The sequence below is a fragment of the Melospiza georgiana genome, chromosome 1 (genome assembly GCF_028018845.1).
Source record: "Melospiza georgiana isolate bMelGeo1 chromosome 1, bMelGeo1.pri, whole genome shotgun sequence".
Lineage (NCBI taxonomy): Eukaryota > Metazoa > Chordata > Aves > Passeriformes > Passerellidae > Melospiza > Melospiza georgiana.
The window spans coordinates 21,748,920-21,767,013 of NC_080430.1; the positions used below are offsets into that span (position 1 = coordinate 21,748,920).

The 18,094-nt window shown below is 38.1% G+C and overlaps 1 protein-coding gene across 1 annotated transcript in view; it reads left to right on the top strand.

The window, feature by feature from the left end:
- Positions 1–18,094, top strand: part of ITGA8 (integrin subunit alpha 8) — a 109,785-nt gene that overhangs the window by 23,197 nt on the left and 68,494 nt on the right. The window contains exons 12-13 of the mRNA XM_058028536.1: positions 4,336–4,541; positions 6,585–6,776. Of these exons, the coding sequence (XP_057884519.1) occupies positions 4,336–4,541; positions 6,585–6,776 (398 nt within the window). The remainder of the gene's footprint in view (positions 1–4,335; positions 4,542–6,584; positions 6,777–18,094) is intronic.

Sequence of the window (18,094 nt, forward strand, 5' to 3'; positions counted from 1 at the left end):
CAGAATGAGAAATTATTTAGTCCTACTGATCTATTACAAATGTGAAAGGGTGAAGGAACATTCATCTAAGGTGCAATAGACACTCATTAGACTTTCAGGGTACTTATCTAACTTCTCACTGAACCAAACTGTTTCCTGTGCAGGTTATTTCCTGTTAACCCTAGGGTTACTTGGCAGGTCTCATATTTTCTGTGTACCTCTAAAACCACAGTTTATGTCAATAATATAATCAAACTGCTGTTGAGGCCTGTGTGGTCTCCCAGTCTATATCTTAAAAGAAATCTAAAGACTCTTCCTGAGATCCAAACATCCCACAGAAAACAAAACACAAAAAGCTCTGCTGGATAAACATGTCTGATTAGATATGTAGCCTGCCTTGGCTGGTTTGCACATATAATCAATAGAAATATTTATCTGAAAGGAAGAGTAAAGGAGGGGGAAAAAAGCAAAAGGAAATTAACACTTCAAATTCACTTAGGCATTTTGTTCAGCTAAGGATGAGGAGATAGTGGTGGCCCCATCAGTATGAGAAACCTGATTAAGTTATTTGCTGAAAAAAGAACACAAGATTATTAGGAATAGTGCTTTGCTGTCGTAAGGCTCATGATATGCCTCAAAGATTAGGCTCATCTTAGGAAAAAAAGTTCTGTAGATCTGGCCCAGCAGTTCTGTGGGTATAGCAAAGTGAATCATGCAGTTTTATCTGCACCATATCAGGATTGTAGACAGAACAGGGAAATTGAGGATACTGTTTGAACTACCCTTTAGTTGCCTGTTGCTGAGAATGCTGAGAAATCCACAATGAAACTTAATAAATCAAGTTTGCCATCAACTCACAAGCTACATTCCTAATAAAGAGAGAAGAAGAGAGCAATTTTAATTTAGGCTGAATCAGTTCAATAAAAATAGTGAAATAAACTGTTTACTGTTTTTTTTATTTAGCCTATATCAAAGCTTTCCGTAGTTATACTTTGACCTCTTGACATTTCCCATATTCCTGCTTTTTATTACTCTGCAGGATACAAAGGAATGGCACACAGTCTCAGCAGGTGGTCAGCTTTGTGCTTTTTAAAGATTTTTTTTTTTTAATCAGAAGGGAAGTAATTCTGGCTGGTTACTTTTCTGTGTTGGAGCAAAAATTAATATATAATTTATGTTAACTCTAGCATCTTAGTGCATTAATGAAATCTAATGAACCACTTCAAAATACCACTGCACACTGAACTGCATTTCATGGTTTAATATTACTGTCCAGGGGCTTTTGCTTTTATTTACTCATATGGCTTTTTAAAGGTAATCACATCAAACTGAATTTGACTCAGAACTCTCAATTTTGTAAATACAAACCCCTACATTTTAAAAAGCCAATTGAAATATCCTCTTTCACCAACAAAATGCATCATACTAACCACATAGGCACTTAGAACCCAACAAGTACACACACCCCCCATGCCCCCTTGACTGCTTGCTATCTAAATAATTAAGTTACAGAAGCTGGGAGGTAGAACTGAATATAAAGTAGGGTAAGCAGCAATTGTTTGCTTATTTTACTCACTTGAAGAGGAACCAGAAGAAAGTAAATAAGGATCAGAGAGAGCTGGGTAGCCGACAAACTCTTCCTTTCTAGCTATAGTACACTGCTGTGACAGCACAAAAAACCCAAACTCTAATCCCAAACCTCTAGAATTGCATAAGGGAGAGTTCCCTCTTGCAGAGGATTTGCTGAAGCAGTGTGGTTTGACCTGCAGTGCGCAGCTCTGAAGGAGAAAGGGGAAAATTTAAGAGGGTGAGGAAAGGAAGGCCTTAGTGGGGCAATACATCTGAGTACCTGGAGGGAAGACAAACCAAGTTTTGTGGGTGCTCCAAGTGGCTCTGCTGCCCATAACCAGTTGAAAAATAGATCAGTGTATTAAATGACTGCCCTCCTTCCACCTGTCCCTCAGTACATCAGAAGATGAGCCATTTTAACTACCAGATTCTGGTCCCTTCTCCCTGGACTGTTCATGCATTTTATACAGTCATTGTCATTTATTTTAACAAAGTTGAAATTTTACCAGAAAAATAATGCAGTACTGTGCACTTCTAACTGGGATGCTGTGCTCCCTGTTTAACAACCTCCAGCTCCTGTCTGCTTGCTTTCTCTATCACCTGCTGAATCTTGTGTTCTGGGTTAGGCTTCTGCTTAGAGAGTTTTAGTACACAATAGGTAGTCTGTTTAGAACACAATAGTTTCTCTTTTCACCATTTTAGGCACTCTAGATATTGCTCTATGAACCAGAGTTTTAAAGGTATCTGGGTATCTATTTATTTAACATCAGTATGCTGAGAGCTTTCTGACTCTCAGTCATTTGGTTCCTTGTCATCTCTAAAAAAATCTTCCTTTAGTCTTAAAATCGCTCATTTGTAAAATATTCAAGGGAGCCAAGCACATCTTTTATTTCATGGTTTCTACAGCACTGAACTCTGTGGGGTCCCAATGTACTGGCAATATCTGCACTGTGAGGTACTGAAATAGTAATTGATGATAGTGCTACTGTGTAATGCTTTTAGTACGTGGCATATGTAAAATTACTTATTTTGAAAAGAGCATTCATTATTTCTTTCTGTTGTTGCTGTTGTTTCATGGCAACCATTTCAGCAGATATTCTGTCCCAATCACAAACATCTTCCATTAGTAGAGGAAGACTTTTAATGTTTAGTGTGAAAGGAAAATCCCACCTTTGATGTCAAGTCAGCATCTGCTTCCTTCCTTTTTAGTTATTTATGCCATAGAGCAAAATCTAACATAAAAAATAGGACAGCTGTACCAAACTGACCTGACATTTGGAACTGCACTTTCCTTTATGGAAACATGCTATAAAAATTGGTAGAAAAATAACATTCCTAGAAGTATTTTGTCACAACTCACATAATCTGTAATTTCTACAGTGAAATTAATTTTTTTTTCTAGATGAAATATTCTATGCTAAATTCTATGGTGTCTATCTTAGAATTATAATGTACATCTGTGGTAAAATAGTAGCTGAGATACTGCTGAATCATACGGATTTTTTTTCTATCAGGATTAGGAAAAACAGTGTAGTACAATTTCAATATTTGGTTTGCTAATAGATAAAGCCTCATATTGGAAATACGATGAATTGTGAATAGAAAGTTTTCTGTGAGCTTTACAAGGTTTGAAAAAAACTTCGCATTAGAGCAAGAGAATATGTTTTCCAAATTAAATATTCTGTGATCAAGTATTCCTAGTTATTTGCAGTAACACATTTCCTTAATACAGATGATCAATGACCACTGAATGTAATGCAAATTATTTTATTATTTGGCCTTGAGCAACCTTCAGAAATTAATCTGATACTATCATTTCATATCTCAGAGTAGTCCATTAAGAATGCTTCTGCTTTTTATGAGTCTGTCAATCACACTTGTTTTTATTCTTCACAGTTCATGAAAGGATCTTTTTATTCCCTCTAAATAAATGTTGGTAATATGTTTTGAAACGTGACTGTTTAGAACAACAACATGCAAAAGATGCTTTGATTGATCTGTGTTCTTTTACTGATTCTTCTTGGAGTAGCATAATGGACCGACTTTTTCCTCTAAGCATCTTATTTTTATGATTTGATTATGTAATTTCTCTTTAATACTCTCTACAGAAAATTATATGAACACTGCAACTACTTGTGTACCTAATATTGAACAGAAGCATTTTCAGAAATAGGGCATTGGCTTTGTCTCCTAGTTTCTATATGAAGAAGTGATGAGGCATTCTCTATTAATTGATGCTCTACTTGTGTTTCATGCATGTTACTCAAAAATCTGTTGTAAAGTGAGAGGTTCTTTTTCTTTTGGTCACTTGCTGGTATATAATTTGCAAAAACTAGATTTAATACTAAAATTTGTCTCTTGCTGGCACTGTTGGTAAAACAGATCTACAGAATATTCACTCTTAGATTCCTGACTTCTGCATCATCAATTGCAAAGCGTAAGTTTTCAGTGTCTCTTGTGGGCATGAATTGAAGTACAGGTGGTTCTATTTAAACCTAGAAAGAAACATTTTGTCTGTGATGATGATCAGACACTGGAAGTAGTTGCCCAGAGAGGTTGTGGAGCCTCCATCCATGGAGATATTCAAAACTGAGCTGAGTATAGCTGTGGACAGCCTTCCCTAATTGACCATGCTTTGACCAAGTGTTTGAACTAGGACTCCAGAAGTGCCTTCTTACCTCATTTAGTCTGACTGTATGATAATTATCTGCTTCTTGTTTAGCAAATGTATAAACTGTGTTGTTTGCACTCAGTCTCTCAGTGACACTGGCTTTTTGTTTTTTCCAGTTTAGATGATATCCTAGTTGGTGCTCCTCTTTTTATGGAACGAGAATTTGAGAGCAAGCCTAAAGAAGTTGGGCAAGTTTATCTGTACCTGCAAGAAAGTGCATTCCTCTTCCAAGATGCACAAATTCTGACAGGCACTGAAGTGTTTGGTAGATTTGGCAGTGCAATCACTCACCTTGGGGATCTCAATCAGGATGGATATAATGGTAATTTGTCTGTAATGTAGTGTATTTCTAACACTGAAATTACAAATGCCCAAGCAGCAAATATTATGTCTGTGCTGTGCTGGAAAAGGCTTTGTAACATATTTGAAATAAATGAGAATTTATACTAATGCTAATGAAACTGATATTGAGACCCAAATCATGAAAAGTGACCGTAGGAGGGCAGTCATATTGACTACAGTGTTTTTTTTTTTTTGCCAAATGCTAGTGGTTTTTTTAATAAAAATACCTTTTGTTTTATAAATATAATAACTTTTAATTACTTGGTTAAGATGTTTCATCTCTTTGAAAGCAGAGTTCTTTTCTCCTCAAATACTTGGAAGAGTTTGATAATTCAGTGAGGCTCAGTACATGGAGCATTTTGTCAACAATTAAAGAATTGGGCAGAAGTACACAAGTACTATTTTGGACTTAGTCTTCCACTGGTACTTAAGTACTAAAAATCAGGTGCACGAGTTCTTTTAAATGCTTATAGCACACGCACACAACAAAATATTCATATAACTTAACTGGCAGCCTGTATTCAAGCAACCAGAACAACTAAACTTACTGCTTGATTACCTGAGAAAGCTGGGATACCTTGAGCACCTAGAGTCAGCCTCCCAGACATGATCAGTGGCATCTTGGTTTTCCCTGCATGCATTTCCTTACTTCTTATTTCCAGGATGTTAGGGATCTTCAAAGCAGGTACCTTTGCAACTAAAACACCAAGATTTTTTTCTGGAAGAGCTGTTTTGCACAGTAGCCTTTAGAATAGCTGTCCCACTAAGGAAAAATTAATGAACTAAGGAAAAATTAATTACCTCCTGGGGTGTTTTTCACAATTCTCTAGCCACTAGATTCTAGGGCAGTGTCCTCATTGTGTGGCTGCTGTGCAAGGGATCATTCATGTCAGGAGTCATAGAAGTGCACTGGGGTTCAGAGTGTACAAAGTATGAATGGCTGTGGGTAGGAGCCATTGGATTGTGACTGCTGAGAGCACCCTCACAGACTTATCCTGGAATCCCACCATGGAGTACAGCACAGCTGAACCTCATGGTGGAGAATTCCTGTTTTCTGCCTGTGAGCAATAGCAGATACCCTCAGCTACTCTGGGCAGGCAGTGTTGGTCTCCTGTCTCTCCAGAATTCAGATGATGTAGGCAGAAGACATTTCTGCTGTTCTCTGTCACTGTATAAAGACCAAGAAGACTCAGAGCCAGAGTCCAGATGCTCAATTCAAGTTTAATAAAGAAGTCCAGCATCATTTCCTAGATCAGAACCCAAAAATGAGAGCTGAAGATACATATCCTCTATTGTTTCCTATTATCTAGCTCAGCTAGAACAGCAGTTGGATTTCAGTCTAGACAATATTGTCTCCACATCCTGGTCACAGAAACTAAGAGCACTGTGAATTCTGCTTCTTGGATGTGACACCTCATTTTTAAGGATGGAACTGTTGAATTCTACAGTGTCTAAGAGCTCTTGTGAAATTCCTGACTCAGTACTAGTCCATCAATGAAATGATGATTTGGTATAGATGAAAACATTATATTCCACTGTTCTCTTTTGCATTCTAAAGCATTGGGTATTTGAGGGGGTAAAGTTCTTTGTCTGTGTAGGATATGTTATCTGGGAAAAGAAAATTGGTTTTATCTAAAAGCTTCTCCTTATTAACAGGTCAGAGAAGAAATCAAATAAAGTTTTTACCTGTTTAAAAATGGGAAAGTAGAAGCAGGCATTCATTAGATCTTGGTTTATTAAAGCTAATTAACTGCCCTGGAAATATGTAGAGGAATCCAATGTGGACTGGCTATTTAGTATAATTAAATAACATCTTCATAGGATTATTTTATAAGCTTTTGTCATGACACAGAAAAAAACACTGCTAACATTTTGTATATTTGCCTTTAAACTAGAATACATTCAGAAATATAGAATGTTGAAGTTCTTGCATGTTTGTAGCAGAAGCAATTTGAGTCTATTTTCCTGCAAGGAGTTAATTTTTAATTGTGTCCATTCATTTTTTTTTTTTTTTCCTCTGCAGACATTGCTATTGGTGCACCATTTGCAGGAGAAGACAGAAGAGGGAAAGTGCTCATTTACAATGGACACAGCAATGGGTTAAACCCTAACCCTTCCCAGGTTCTCAATGGAGCCTGGGCCTCTCAGTCCATGCCTTCGGGATTTGGCTTCACTCTGAGAGGAGACTCTGATGTAGACAAGAATGATTACCCAGGTAAGATTTTTGCATTAGAAAGGGAATTTCATACTTCCATTCTCTGGTAAATTCATCATGCCTAAACTGCTCCTTTTGGAAGGCAGAGGTCAGAATAAAGGATGGACATTTCTGGACAGTTCTAGTTTGCTTTCCTGAGAGTTAAAAACAGACAAAACAAATACTCCCCTTCCTGTCAAAAGACATGATCAGAAAGTCAAGAAAGGGCTGAAATAGTTGTATTAACATAAAACATGTGAAGTTTACAATGAAAACCTTAACCCTTTTCCCCCGCTTGCAAAAACTGAATGTCTCAGCTTATTGAACTTGTAAGGTCTCCTTCATCCTGGCATTCTTTCTTAATTAAAAACATGTTGCATTGTAGAAGAAGGCATTGGTTTGATTGTGTTTCTGGGTTGTTTTTTGCTGACCTAAGAGACACTGAGCTATATATAGTTAATGGCTTTGCATTACAAAAAAGCAGAGAGAATGGAAATTGCTTAAAGTAGCTATTTTATTTGGGCCTTTCCATCCCTTTTATGTTTTCATTTTGAGATATGGACTCTTCCTTTTTAGGCTAGCTTTGATTCTTCCTAATGAGTTTACCTGACATGCATTCACATTTACCAAATTTGTGACATTAATTAAGTTTTTCAGGGAAGCATTTGTTTTTTAAAGAAAATTTTCCCTACCATCTAAGTAGTCTGAATGTAAGTGTGCTTGTATTTACCCTCTCTCTCATCTGGAAACAAATCTGTTCTGTTTCTTCTCACCACAATTCAGAGGCCTTAGTAAGAGTGTGTAGTAAAACATGGTATTTCCTTACTGTGAAAGGTTCATCCACAGTAAAATCCTAACAGTCCATGCTTCCCTGACTTACTGTGAAATCACTCTTGTTATCCTGGGTTATTTCAAGGCTAGAGTTCTTAAAAGTTGTGCTATTTCAAAAGTGAAAACTGTAATTTTTGAAAGGGACAAAACCAGGATCTTTTACCTTTCTGAGATGGATTGTAAAAGCCTTGAAAGAGGTATCTTTCCAAAAGCAGAAGGCAATTTCTGGGAAGGGGTGTTTACAGTAGAAATTACAGTTTTACAAACAGAAAAGCTGACTGCGGAGTAATAAAGTGAGGCTATCATGAGACTAAAGTAAGAAGCTCTTTAGCATTTGAGAGAAGAAAGGGCTTTTAAACACTCTTCTGACTTTTTGTTTGCATATTGTTGATGTTGCTATTAATAGACTTTCATTGTCCATGACTAATGAGGTTCTCTTGGACAACAGAGCTCTTTATTAAAGTTTCAGCATTTAAACATTTCCTAAAGCACCCACAAGGCCCCCAGCAAAACCAAAGGAAACAGGATATTGCATTCCTGGCATTTCTAAGATTGAAAAGATAGAGGGAAGGGAGAGATTCTTTGACTCCCATAGAGAAGAGTAGAAGTCTTACTGCTGTATTAGCATACTCTATGTGGAGCATCTTTTAAGCTAATATGTGGAAAGTTTGTGTCATGAGTCTTGATCTTCCCAAATGTGCACTGAGGAATTGTAGTATAATTCTGTGTTCTCTGTCTGTCATTGTGGCCTCCACCATGCATCCTACTTGCAGAATTTCACATTGTGTTATCAGCTCACTATGTGTTAGAGCATTTGATTTTATTACAGGAATTACCTAATTAAAAAGTGGAAACAAACAACAGAAACACCACCCTGCATTTACTGTAACTAGCTTTTCCCCTGGGTGGGCAGTCCATAGCACTGGTGAAAATCTCTCACAAAATGAGAAGAAAAATCCCTTACTATGAGTCAACCACCTCTTCCCTAATTCATGAAGATTTAGAGCACCAAAACAGAGCTGTAAAAATAGTGCAAACATGGCACAATGTTAGCACAAAAATAGAGTGCCTTCCTATGGGAAAAGGGGGAAAAAAAGGAAATAATACAGGGAAATGCAAGCCTAGGACAAACACTCTAGGCAATGAATCAAGTAATCCTTCTCGTGTCAAAGAGCTTTCCTCCTTCACCTCCTGACGGAAACGCCTGAGGGCAACTCTTGTAAAAGGAGGAAACAAGGTACTGAAGTTGGAAGGATTAGGAAGGAAGTTTTATTTTAGAGAAATGGGATCTGGCTGACTATAGAAAATCTAGAAAATTAGTTTTTAATTCCATTCTTCCCAAACTACTGTTTGTGCCTGTGATTCAAGGAAGGTTGTGAAAGATACGGGAAAAAAATATCACAAACATTTTAATTTAAGCTTTCTAGTGTGTATATTCTAAAAGCAACCATTTTATAAAAAGATAAATGTAATAAAATCAGGTTATTCTGACTTAACACTCCTTCAGAAGTTCTGTTCTCAGAAGTTCTGGACAGAGATGAAAGACAGCTGTAATGTGTGGCTGCAGGGATGAATGGATATTGCCACTGTGTAAGGTGAGATTCTCCAAGCACGTAGCTCTTCCATGGCTAGAGTTCAATTGTTCAAGACTGACCTGTATAGCTGTAGCTGTCTTTGTATAATTTACTCAAGCACTTGTGCCTGACATTGTTCATGAGGCAGCATATCCATGCTAGGAATTTGGAGTCTGAGACTTGGGAGACTTACTCTGCCATTTCATTTCTAATGCACTGTATAGCATTTTCAGAGCTTTTAGAGGTTCAGTCTTTCTTTAAATCAGACCATAAGGTAATGTTTTTGGGAGCAGATCACTGACCTGGAGGGCAGAAGATACCACCTGTTCATATGGCTTCTTACCACAGACCACTGGGCTTTATCCTGGGATTGCTGTACAGATCCCAGCAACCCCAGTGCTCTTTGGTTACAAGCTGGGTAATGCAGTTACTAAAAAGAGAGGGTGAATCACAGTCAAATTTTTCTCCCATTGGAAAAAGGTTAAATCCTCTCTTGGCTGGGAGTTCAATTCAAACTGGGATCTATATATTAGCCTTCTGGAGAAGAGAGACCATTTGGTACAGGGAGTAATATCTTCTTCTCTTCATCCAAATGCCAGTATAAGCTCAGGAACAGAGAAGGAACAGGGAGCAGATGAAGACTCCCTAGTACAAAGAGCTCTTCAAATCCCTCAGCTTTCCTGTGGATGGAGTGGTTTCTCTTTTCTCCTCTTCCTGTGACTCCTGCCACCAAAGGGAGAGAGTCTCCTCCACCCCCCACTTTCTGGTCTTCTTTGGGAAAGGCAGAGAAAGAGTCTCTTGTCCCCCATGACCCCAGCTGTATAATCAATTTGGGAGAAAAACTGATCCCAGGCAGGCTTAATGGTGGAGCAGCACAGCAGACAAGGAAAAACATAATACAACCATACTGATAGAGATGAAAGATCTGTCTAGCACCATAGCATGTTTCAATCAGTAGCCAACAATAGATATCCTGGGAGTTGTACAGTTGTGATATTTCCCAGAATATTCACCCAGCATTAACCAACCAGAATATCAAGGTGGCCCAGAGTAAGAGATGGCACTTCCAAAATTAGTATCACTTGACAGACTTTTCTTCCATGAATTTGAACAGTCAGCTGTAGAACTCATGCAGACTTTTGGCACACGCAGCATTTGTCAAGGGACCCCACAGCCCAACTGAATTGTCTGTGAAGAAATAATTCTCACTGTGTCCCATTCAAATCTTGAACATTCCACTGGACATTTTCAACAGTTCTGCAGTCCAGTTATTTTACAGACTTGAGACATACTTCCTCTAGCAGCCACATGTTTTAGCAATCCTCTGGAATGAATTCTAATATATTTAATTGTTCCTTGTGGAATGGAGAATGGCACACCAGTTCTGTTGTACCAAATGATTTTTCAGTCTTGCCACCAGTGCTGCCTCTTCTCCTCTTCTTCATATATTTTTGTGTAAAGAGTCGTTAGTAGTTTATGACTTGTGTATAGGTAAAGAATGGTTTCTGATAAAGATTTTACCATTGACCTGGGTTTCATACTTAACCAACATTAAAAAAGAGCTGGATCTTCTCAACTGAGAAGAAAATCAGAATTAGTGCTTGAAAAAACAATAATCCCAAATATTTTTCATTGCTATCAGTAATCATGTTTGTACAAGAAAATAAAGTGGGCCAGGAACTGTGGTCTGGGCTTGAGGCTATATGGCACAGCACAGCTCACTCTTATCAGATGAAACCACTGGAACAGGATGGCAGTACCCATATTCCCTTTTGTGAAAGGTCTTTGGCCCAAACCTTTCCCAGCTGCTGTCTTGGGGAGTACTAACTTGCACACACTAAAATCACAGCTAATCTGTGCTAACAACACAAAAATATGGACAGTACACAGTGCTCAAACACTTGCCCTGCCTTTATTGCACAAGCACAAGGTACAGACAGCTGAATAACTAACTAGCAAAGACTTACCTAAAAATGGTAGGGCCAGCATGCAGACAGAGCTGCTTTTCCTTTTTGTTAGCAGTTCTGTCAATGTAGTGACCATCTGTCCAGCTGTCCTGGCCCAGGTGCTGTCACTGTAACAGTAACAGACCCCTCAGCATTGTGAAAATACTGAGATTTATTTTTACAGGGAAGACTGAGTTTTGTTACTAAGTACAACCTTTGGTTTACATCTCTGCAGCTTTCCAGGAGGGAGTTCTGTAAATTGTGTCATCTTTACAGACACTCCAGATGTTATGTACCCAGAACTGTTCCTTTATCAGCACAGACAGGGGTGATAATATGGAAGTCTCTGCTTTGCAGGCTTGGGGGCAGTGGGAAACTTTCAACCCTGGGAAGCAGCAGAGGCAGAAAACAGTGCTGATCATTCTAGCATCTGTGTTGCTCATGCTGCTGCCTTCTCTGTGCTTGTGTTCATCACCTCCTACCCCAAACAGAGGCCTCCTCCTCACCTAGCTGGAGTGCAGTGCCAGGCAGTGGTGATGGTGGTGATTAATGGATGATGCTCCTTTCTCTGTAGTCGTGTAAGAGGCAAAATCTAATTAAACTTTATAGTCAAATAAGACTAGTAAAAGGAAGCAGATTAAGGATATCAGTCAGATAGATTGTGCCAAGCCATGATGGGCAGCTTTCCCAGTCTTCTAAGCATGACACTGTCAAGCTTAATACTATACTCACCTGAAATACTCAATAACTCTCCAGTACACAACATGGACCCAGTGTTTGATGGAAAAGACCAGTTAATCCTCCTGAGGTACATCTACACTAGTAAATGAAATATGCTATCTTTGGTTCTGAGCACTCCTTGTGCACACTATTAAACTCACTTTTGCCAAAACAGGGTTACTGCGTGCTTGCTTTTGTAGTCTAATAATTGGCATGGGTGAAATGTGTTAGGGCTATTTTAATGATACCACTGCATGTAGTAAAGATGCAGCATACAGGCACATTCTTTACCATTGTTTTACTAGCAGTGACATAATTGTAACATCTTTCAGCAGGTGATCCACTTCACTGTTTTCTGACAACTCATGTTCTAAGGTCATATTCAAAAGAGAAGAGCTGATCTCACTTCTGCTACAATAGTAAATACTGGTTTAATGCCATTATTCTGGATTGACAGTCATGAAAAAAACACTAAATGGAATTAAAGAAATAAGGGAGGTGATGAGATTGAAAACCATAAAATATGGGCTTTTCCCATCAGTTTAAGTGCAAATACAGTGGTAGCTGGAATTCTGTGCCAAGGTGAGGACATGGCAAAGCAGCATTGTGCTGTGTCTGAGGTGATCCTAGTGAAGGCTGTAACACAATTTATATAATCATGGGATTCTCTGTAACAGCAGCTCGACAAAGTTTGCATGAAGATATTCTGAAATACCTTCCTCAGCACAATCTTCCTGCCTGTCTTCTGTACTGGGACATCTGGGATGCGTAATAACATCTTTCAAGGCAGCTTCCACTGTCCTGTAAATCTGGGGCTTTTAGGGCCCCTTTGCTCCATCCTGATCTTTATGTGTGTTATCAAGGCCTGAAGCAGGGAATGAAGCGAAGGCATGCATTTTGAATTAGAGTTTATTTTATTTATACATTTATTTGTCTTTTTCTATTAGCATAGTTCAATTTTCATAGGAACAAAAGAAATCCATTAATCTGTTTAATGGGAAATAAATTTGTTTCTTTTGGCTTCTGGGCATCTGTTCAAAGCTGGCCCCACTGAGTGCCTGTAGTCTGTGATTATCTAGGTGATGATGCTGCACTTCCAGCTGGTTCATCTATCTGTACAGGGCTCAGACATTTGTAGGCTGTAAGGTTTCCACCCTCACATTTCAGCATATGTTCAGTCATGGCTGATGACTGAGCAAATGGCTGATTATAGCTGAGCAAATAGTTTATAATATAACTTACTCAACTCATTAAACTCGCTTTCTTCTTGTGGCATATCCTCCCGAAGACTGGGGTTTCTTTGAATGTGTCTCTGAATCAGGATGATTTAACCAGTTCCTATTAACAGTGTGGGTAGATTCAGAACAGTGCTTTGGATGACTTCACTATTCAAAGACTGATGATTAGTTAATTGCTCAAATAAATTATATACTATTGTCTCTGCTCCCTGCCTGTTTATATGCTAGTGTAAGTCTTCCTTATTAACTTAAGAGAGTAATCAGTGCCACTGAAGCTTCAGTTCAAGGTATCCTACTTCAGCACAAACCCAGCTGTTAGCCTGTTCTTTTGGTTGTTCTTTAAAGTCAAGCCTTTATCAGCAATGGGGAATGCATAAAGGCATCTTCATGCCTTGTTATTTTGGACTCAGTTATTATCTTAAGAATATCATAGTAGTTAGTTAGAATATCATAGTACTTAATATCAAACTACTCTATAAACATTTTAAGAAGGAAAGAAGTGTAATAAGAAGACAAAATGTCCACAGAACTTCAGTAATCCAGTCTAATCTTAATAAAACAGGAATATTTAACAGCTCCTTCTGCTGAATACATTAACTCAAGCAGCAGGAAGAAAATCCTCAGATTTCTTTCTGAGAGGCGGGGGTTCTTCAGATTAATAAATTTTTTTGAGACCAGTAGGCATTGTGCCAACAATATTACAAATCGGAATCTAGCGATGATTAAATTATGAAGTTGGTCCAGGAGATTTGTGGAAGACAAACAAATTAAATCAATGAGAAGCTGCATCTGCTCTGGTAAGAGAGGACTGCTCTGTGTGGGAGCCAGAATAATGGCTTGGGTTCTGCCAGCAAATGCAGAAAAGCTGAAGTGCTTCTACCAGCTAATTATTTTTTCACATGAATAATCAGTCAAAAATGTAGTGACAAGCCAAGAATTGTGTACAAATATGTTGATTTTATGGCAAACTATTATTTCTGTAATTTTTAGATATGCTTTTCTAAAATTCTTTACAATATTTTATGAAATCACAGTATTGTGCCCAATAGAATGTAAGAGTAAAGCAATTGATCCCAGTAGTGTTTAACTTAAGTGATAAAGCATTAACTGTCCTCTTTAGGATTTTTTTTGTAATATAATGAATAATATTGTTGTGTTGTGAAAGGAATTAATTCAGACAAAAGAGAAGCATTGGTATGAATTAGCCTTTGGAATGGCCTGTAACAGACCTGCTACCAGAATGGTTTAAAAACAGTACCCGAGAATGATAGGATTGGAAGAAAGTGACTCTGCTTTGAATGATGGCTGTTTGTAGTATTTAACTAAAATTCTTGAGTAAAGGTGGCTATGGTGGACAGGCCTGTGTCTTTTACTATGGTCAAGCCTGAAGTGATAGCCATTTAAAGGCATTTTTATTCTAGACCTTTCCTACTGAGATGTGGGGTTTTAATGAACACTGAAGTCCTAGAAAACAAATAGAGATATGATCATGGGCCTTTTTGGCACCTGATCTGCTGAGGAAAATAAAATCAAAAAGGCTCACAGATTTTTTTAATAGAGTTTACAGTTAGGTGGTTTTCTCCCTTGTACAAAATTTCCATTAGCACCAGTACTCATGTAGAATGTAACTGTTTTCCAGTCCCTTTTTATACTATACAATGAAGCTGACAGACTGCATCAAGTTATGTTTAAATCTGTCAGGAAATCATTCTGAGTCCCCAAATGTATCCCTTTCCTGCCTGTGTCCTGGTAGAGCTGCAGCAGGGAGGTGACTCAGCTGTTGTTTCATTTTTGGGTTTCTGACAAGTGAGGTGTTTGCCAGTTATGCAGTTGTTCACTGGTTGTTTTTCTTGGCCGCTGTCCCCCGTGTACCGATATGAGACACCATGTCTTGGCAATTTCTTTTGGGATTGAGGTTCCAATCAAGTGCAGGGTGCTGAACATGATGCATGTTCTCCCTGCTCAGACTCCCTGAGGCTGCATCTCTCAGAGAGAATGGGGATGACCTTTAAAAATATGAGGGAATAAAGTAAATTTTCTTGAGTTAATAAAGGAGTATGTCTTGTTGAGACTGGAAGTAGAACTTTGTTGATCTTCCTACTTCCTTTATTTGGTTGAAGGTTTAGTGATCATCATGGCAAGTTTCTGCCCTTTATCACACAGTGTTTCAGATTTGTCACAGTCACTTGGCAGAAGGTGCAAGTGAACTCACAAGCTTACAAAATCCAGTGTCCCTTTCAGTGCCAGCACCTTAAATTTTATAATTTTATCTCAGAAAATAGATTTCTTGCATCAGACAGCATCTTGTAACCTTTCTCTTCAAAGAAAAGTAAATTTGAGGTATTTGAAAAAAGTATTAGGATTGTTTAACTTTGTGCAGTGCACTTGACTTCAGTTAAATATGTCCCAAAGACACTTGTTTCAACATTAAGCTCTGCAAACCCCACCAGCTGGGACTTTATTGCATACAACCCGCAAGCTGTGTTAAAAATGGAAGTTAAAAATTCCTGTGGAGTTGCTCCATGCTTGTTTTCTTATTTTTTGCAGTGTGTTTGTGACCCCACAGCTCATTTATTCCTCAAAAGCAATGAGGCAGAAGCACATGGGTGCTGATGCCAACCCTTCCTTACAGATCTTGGCTCTCTGCAGGTGAGCAGCTGATAGAAAATCTCAAACAGACAGTGTAGGCAAAGTGATTATTTAACTAAACCAGTGAGATCTCTCATCATCCCAGAAACATGAAATATAAGAAAAGAAGAACTGAGGGAGATTTTGTGATTCTTACACTTTTTTGTCTTTTTTTTTTTTATGTTTTAATCACACATTTTAATCTGACCTTGAAAAAAATCCCTCACTGATGCAAAGGAGTAGGCATAGGCTTTTCTTCAGGCTCTCTTTGGAAGGGTTATAAGGAGTTAAACTGTTTTTTTTTAAGTTGGTTTCTTTTGCTATGTAAGTGATTGTTAAAACTTTGTTTTTCAGCTAGTGATCTTTGCATCAGTGACATTGCATGTGCAGCATTAACAAGAATTAATAAAGAAAACTTCTATTTTTGAAGGAGAAAGTTGCCAAAATTCAGATAATCTAGAAATCTCATGCATTTTTTTTCACAGAAATTATTAGTAACTTTTCTTCTACAGAACAGTCAACAAATTCAAAACTTCTGCTTGTAAAAGTGCTCTGATTGGATGTGTATTCAAATCTCATGCATTTGTATCAACATCAATTTTTTTCCAATTATGGGTATAGGAGTTGCACCCCACAAAGCAATGAAAGAAGGAAGTGACATTACTGCTCTGTAACAGAAGAAGACAAAGCAAAGCAAAATCCCTAATTAATCTTCCAGCGAATGCTCTACTTGAATATATAATTATTTTGTCCTTACACTAGATTGTAGAAGTTACTACTGGCTATAAATATGGGGATTTTTTTTATTTTTCATTCTTAATTCCACTTTCTCTACTCAGTGGTTTCACGCATTCAAGTTCTTTAGATCAAGAATAAGCATGGCTCAGGCCAGAAAATAAATGACATGTCAGGGTAAAAGAGCCTCCCACAAGAGCAGGAGAGTACAGTCCTACAGCCCTTAAAGTCTCAAAGGTGGTGCCATGATTGGGGATCCTCATCCTATTTGCTGTGTCTCCAAACCTGGATGAAGTGGCAATGAAGAAAGATTGCTCATGGCAAACCAGTCTTTGGATGGCTGAGGCCTATATTTTCTCCTTTAGACCCATCACCCTCTGTCTTCAAATAAGCTGGGCTCTGTCCCAGACAAACCAGGATTTAACCATTAAGCAGATGTACAAAATCCTCTTTAATATTAAATGGGGATGCTGAGATTGATGGTACTTTTGCACAGCAGTGCATACTGAAATTACACTCACTCACACCAGTGAGGCCAGCTGTGTCTGACAAACTCATTCTTCTCACCTTCAGGTTCTAATGGGCTGCATTTTAGTAAGCTTACCCAAGTTGTGTGTTTAACCTTTATTTTTTAATGAAAGAATGTGTTATGAAGTCATCACTAGGCCAAGATCTGAATAAGTCTTGGATATCTTCCTGTTTTGTCTCTTACAATATAACCCTGAAACCTTTTGAGTTATCAGGTCTGGTAAGAGCCGGTACATATCTGAAGTCAAGTCTGTTATAGAATTCACAAGAAGTGCCAGGGAAGAGCTGGGAAGAGCAGAACAGAAACCCTTTCCATCTTGTCTTTCACTTTCTGTTCATAACATAATGTTTCTTTTTCCTTAAGAAATAGCAAACAGAAGAAAACCCCATCAAACACAAAACTCATAAAAATTCCTTCAGACGCAAGCAAAATAAAAATCAACAAAATATTAAATTTTTTGGGGGGGTTGCTATGGGTGCCACTATAAGTGAGGTGCCAGGAAAAGTTCTGTTTGTGTCTGGTGCAGCCTTCATGGTGATGGCTTTGTCTCAATTAGTTGTTTATTTAAGAGGAAAACATCTTTCGCTTTTGGTACTGTGGGCAAGTTGTCTGTAAAAGCTACCAAAGAATACGACATACAAATGTCCCAAAAAGGAGATAAAATCAGTTATTTTCTTCTGCTATTTAAAGTGTTCCTGACCCTGAAACATATTTCTCTAAGGCCAATGAAATTAGAAAAATGTAAATGTTGTACAAAAAGAGGATCAGATCCATAAACTGTCTGTGTCTGCTCCTATTAGGACATTATTAATGGAATTCAGTGAAGGACTGGCTGTTGCCCATGTGAAGTATTTGTTTATAGTTTTTTTGAAATCCTGACCATCTGAAAGATGGAGAAGCACTAGAAAATACACTGCCAGTCCGGGACCAAACCCATCCAGATAATTAACATCAAAGCTTGGTATTTCCATCATGCTTGATGACTTCAGGGCTTCTTAAGCAAACCAGTGCCCCAACTATAGAAGCAGCAAGTAAGAGTTTGTTTAAAAGCCCAAGTACTCATTTAATTAACTTATTTAGATCAATTTAGATTGCCAGTTTGTACCACTGCTGTTGTAAGGCTCAGTCTTCTGACTTG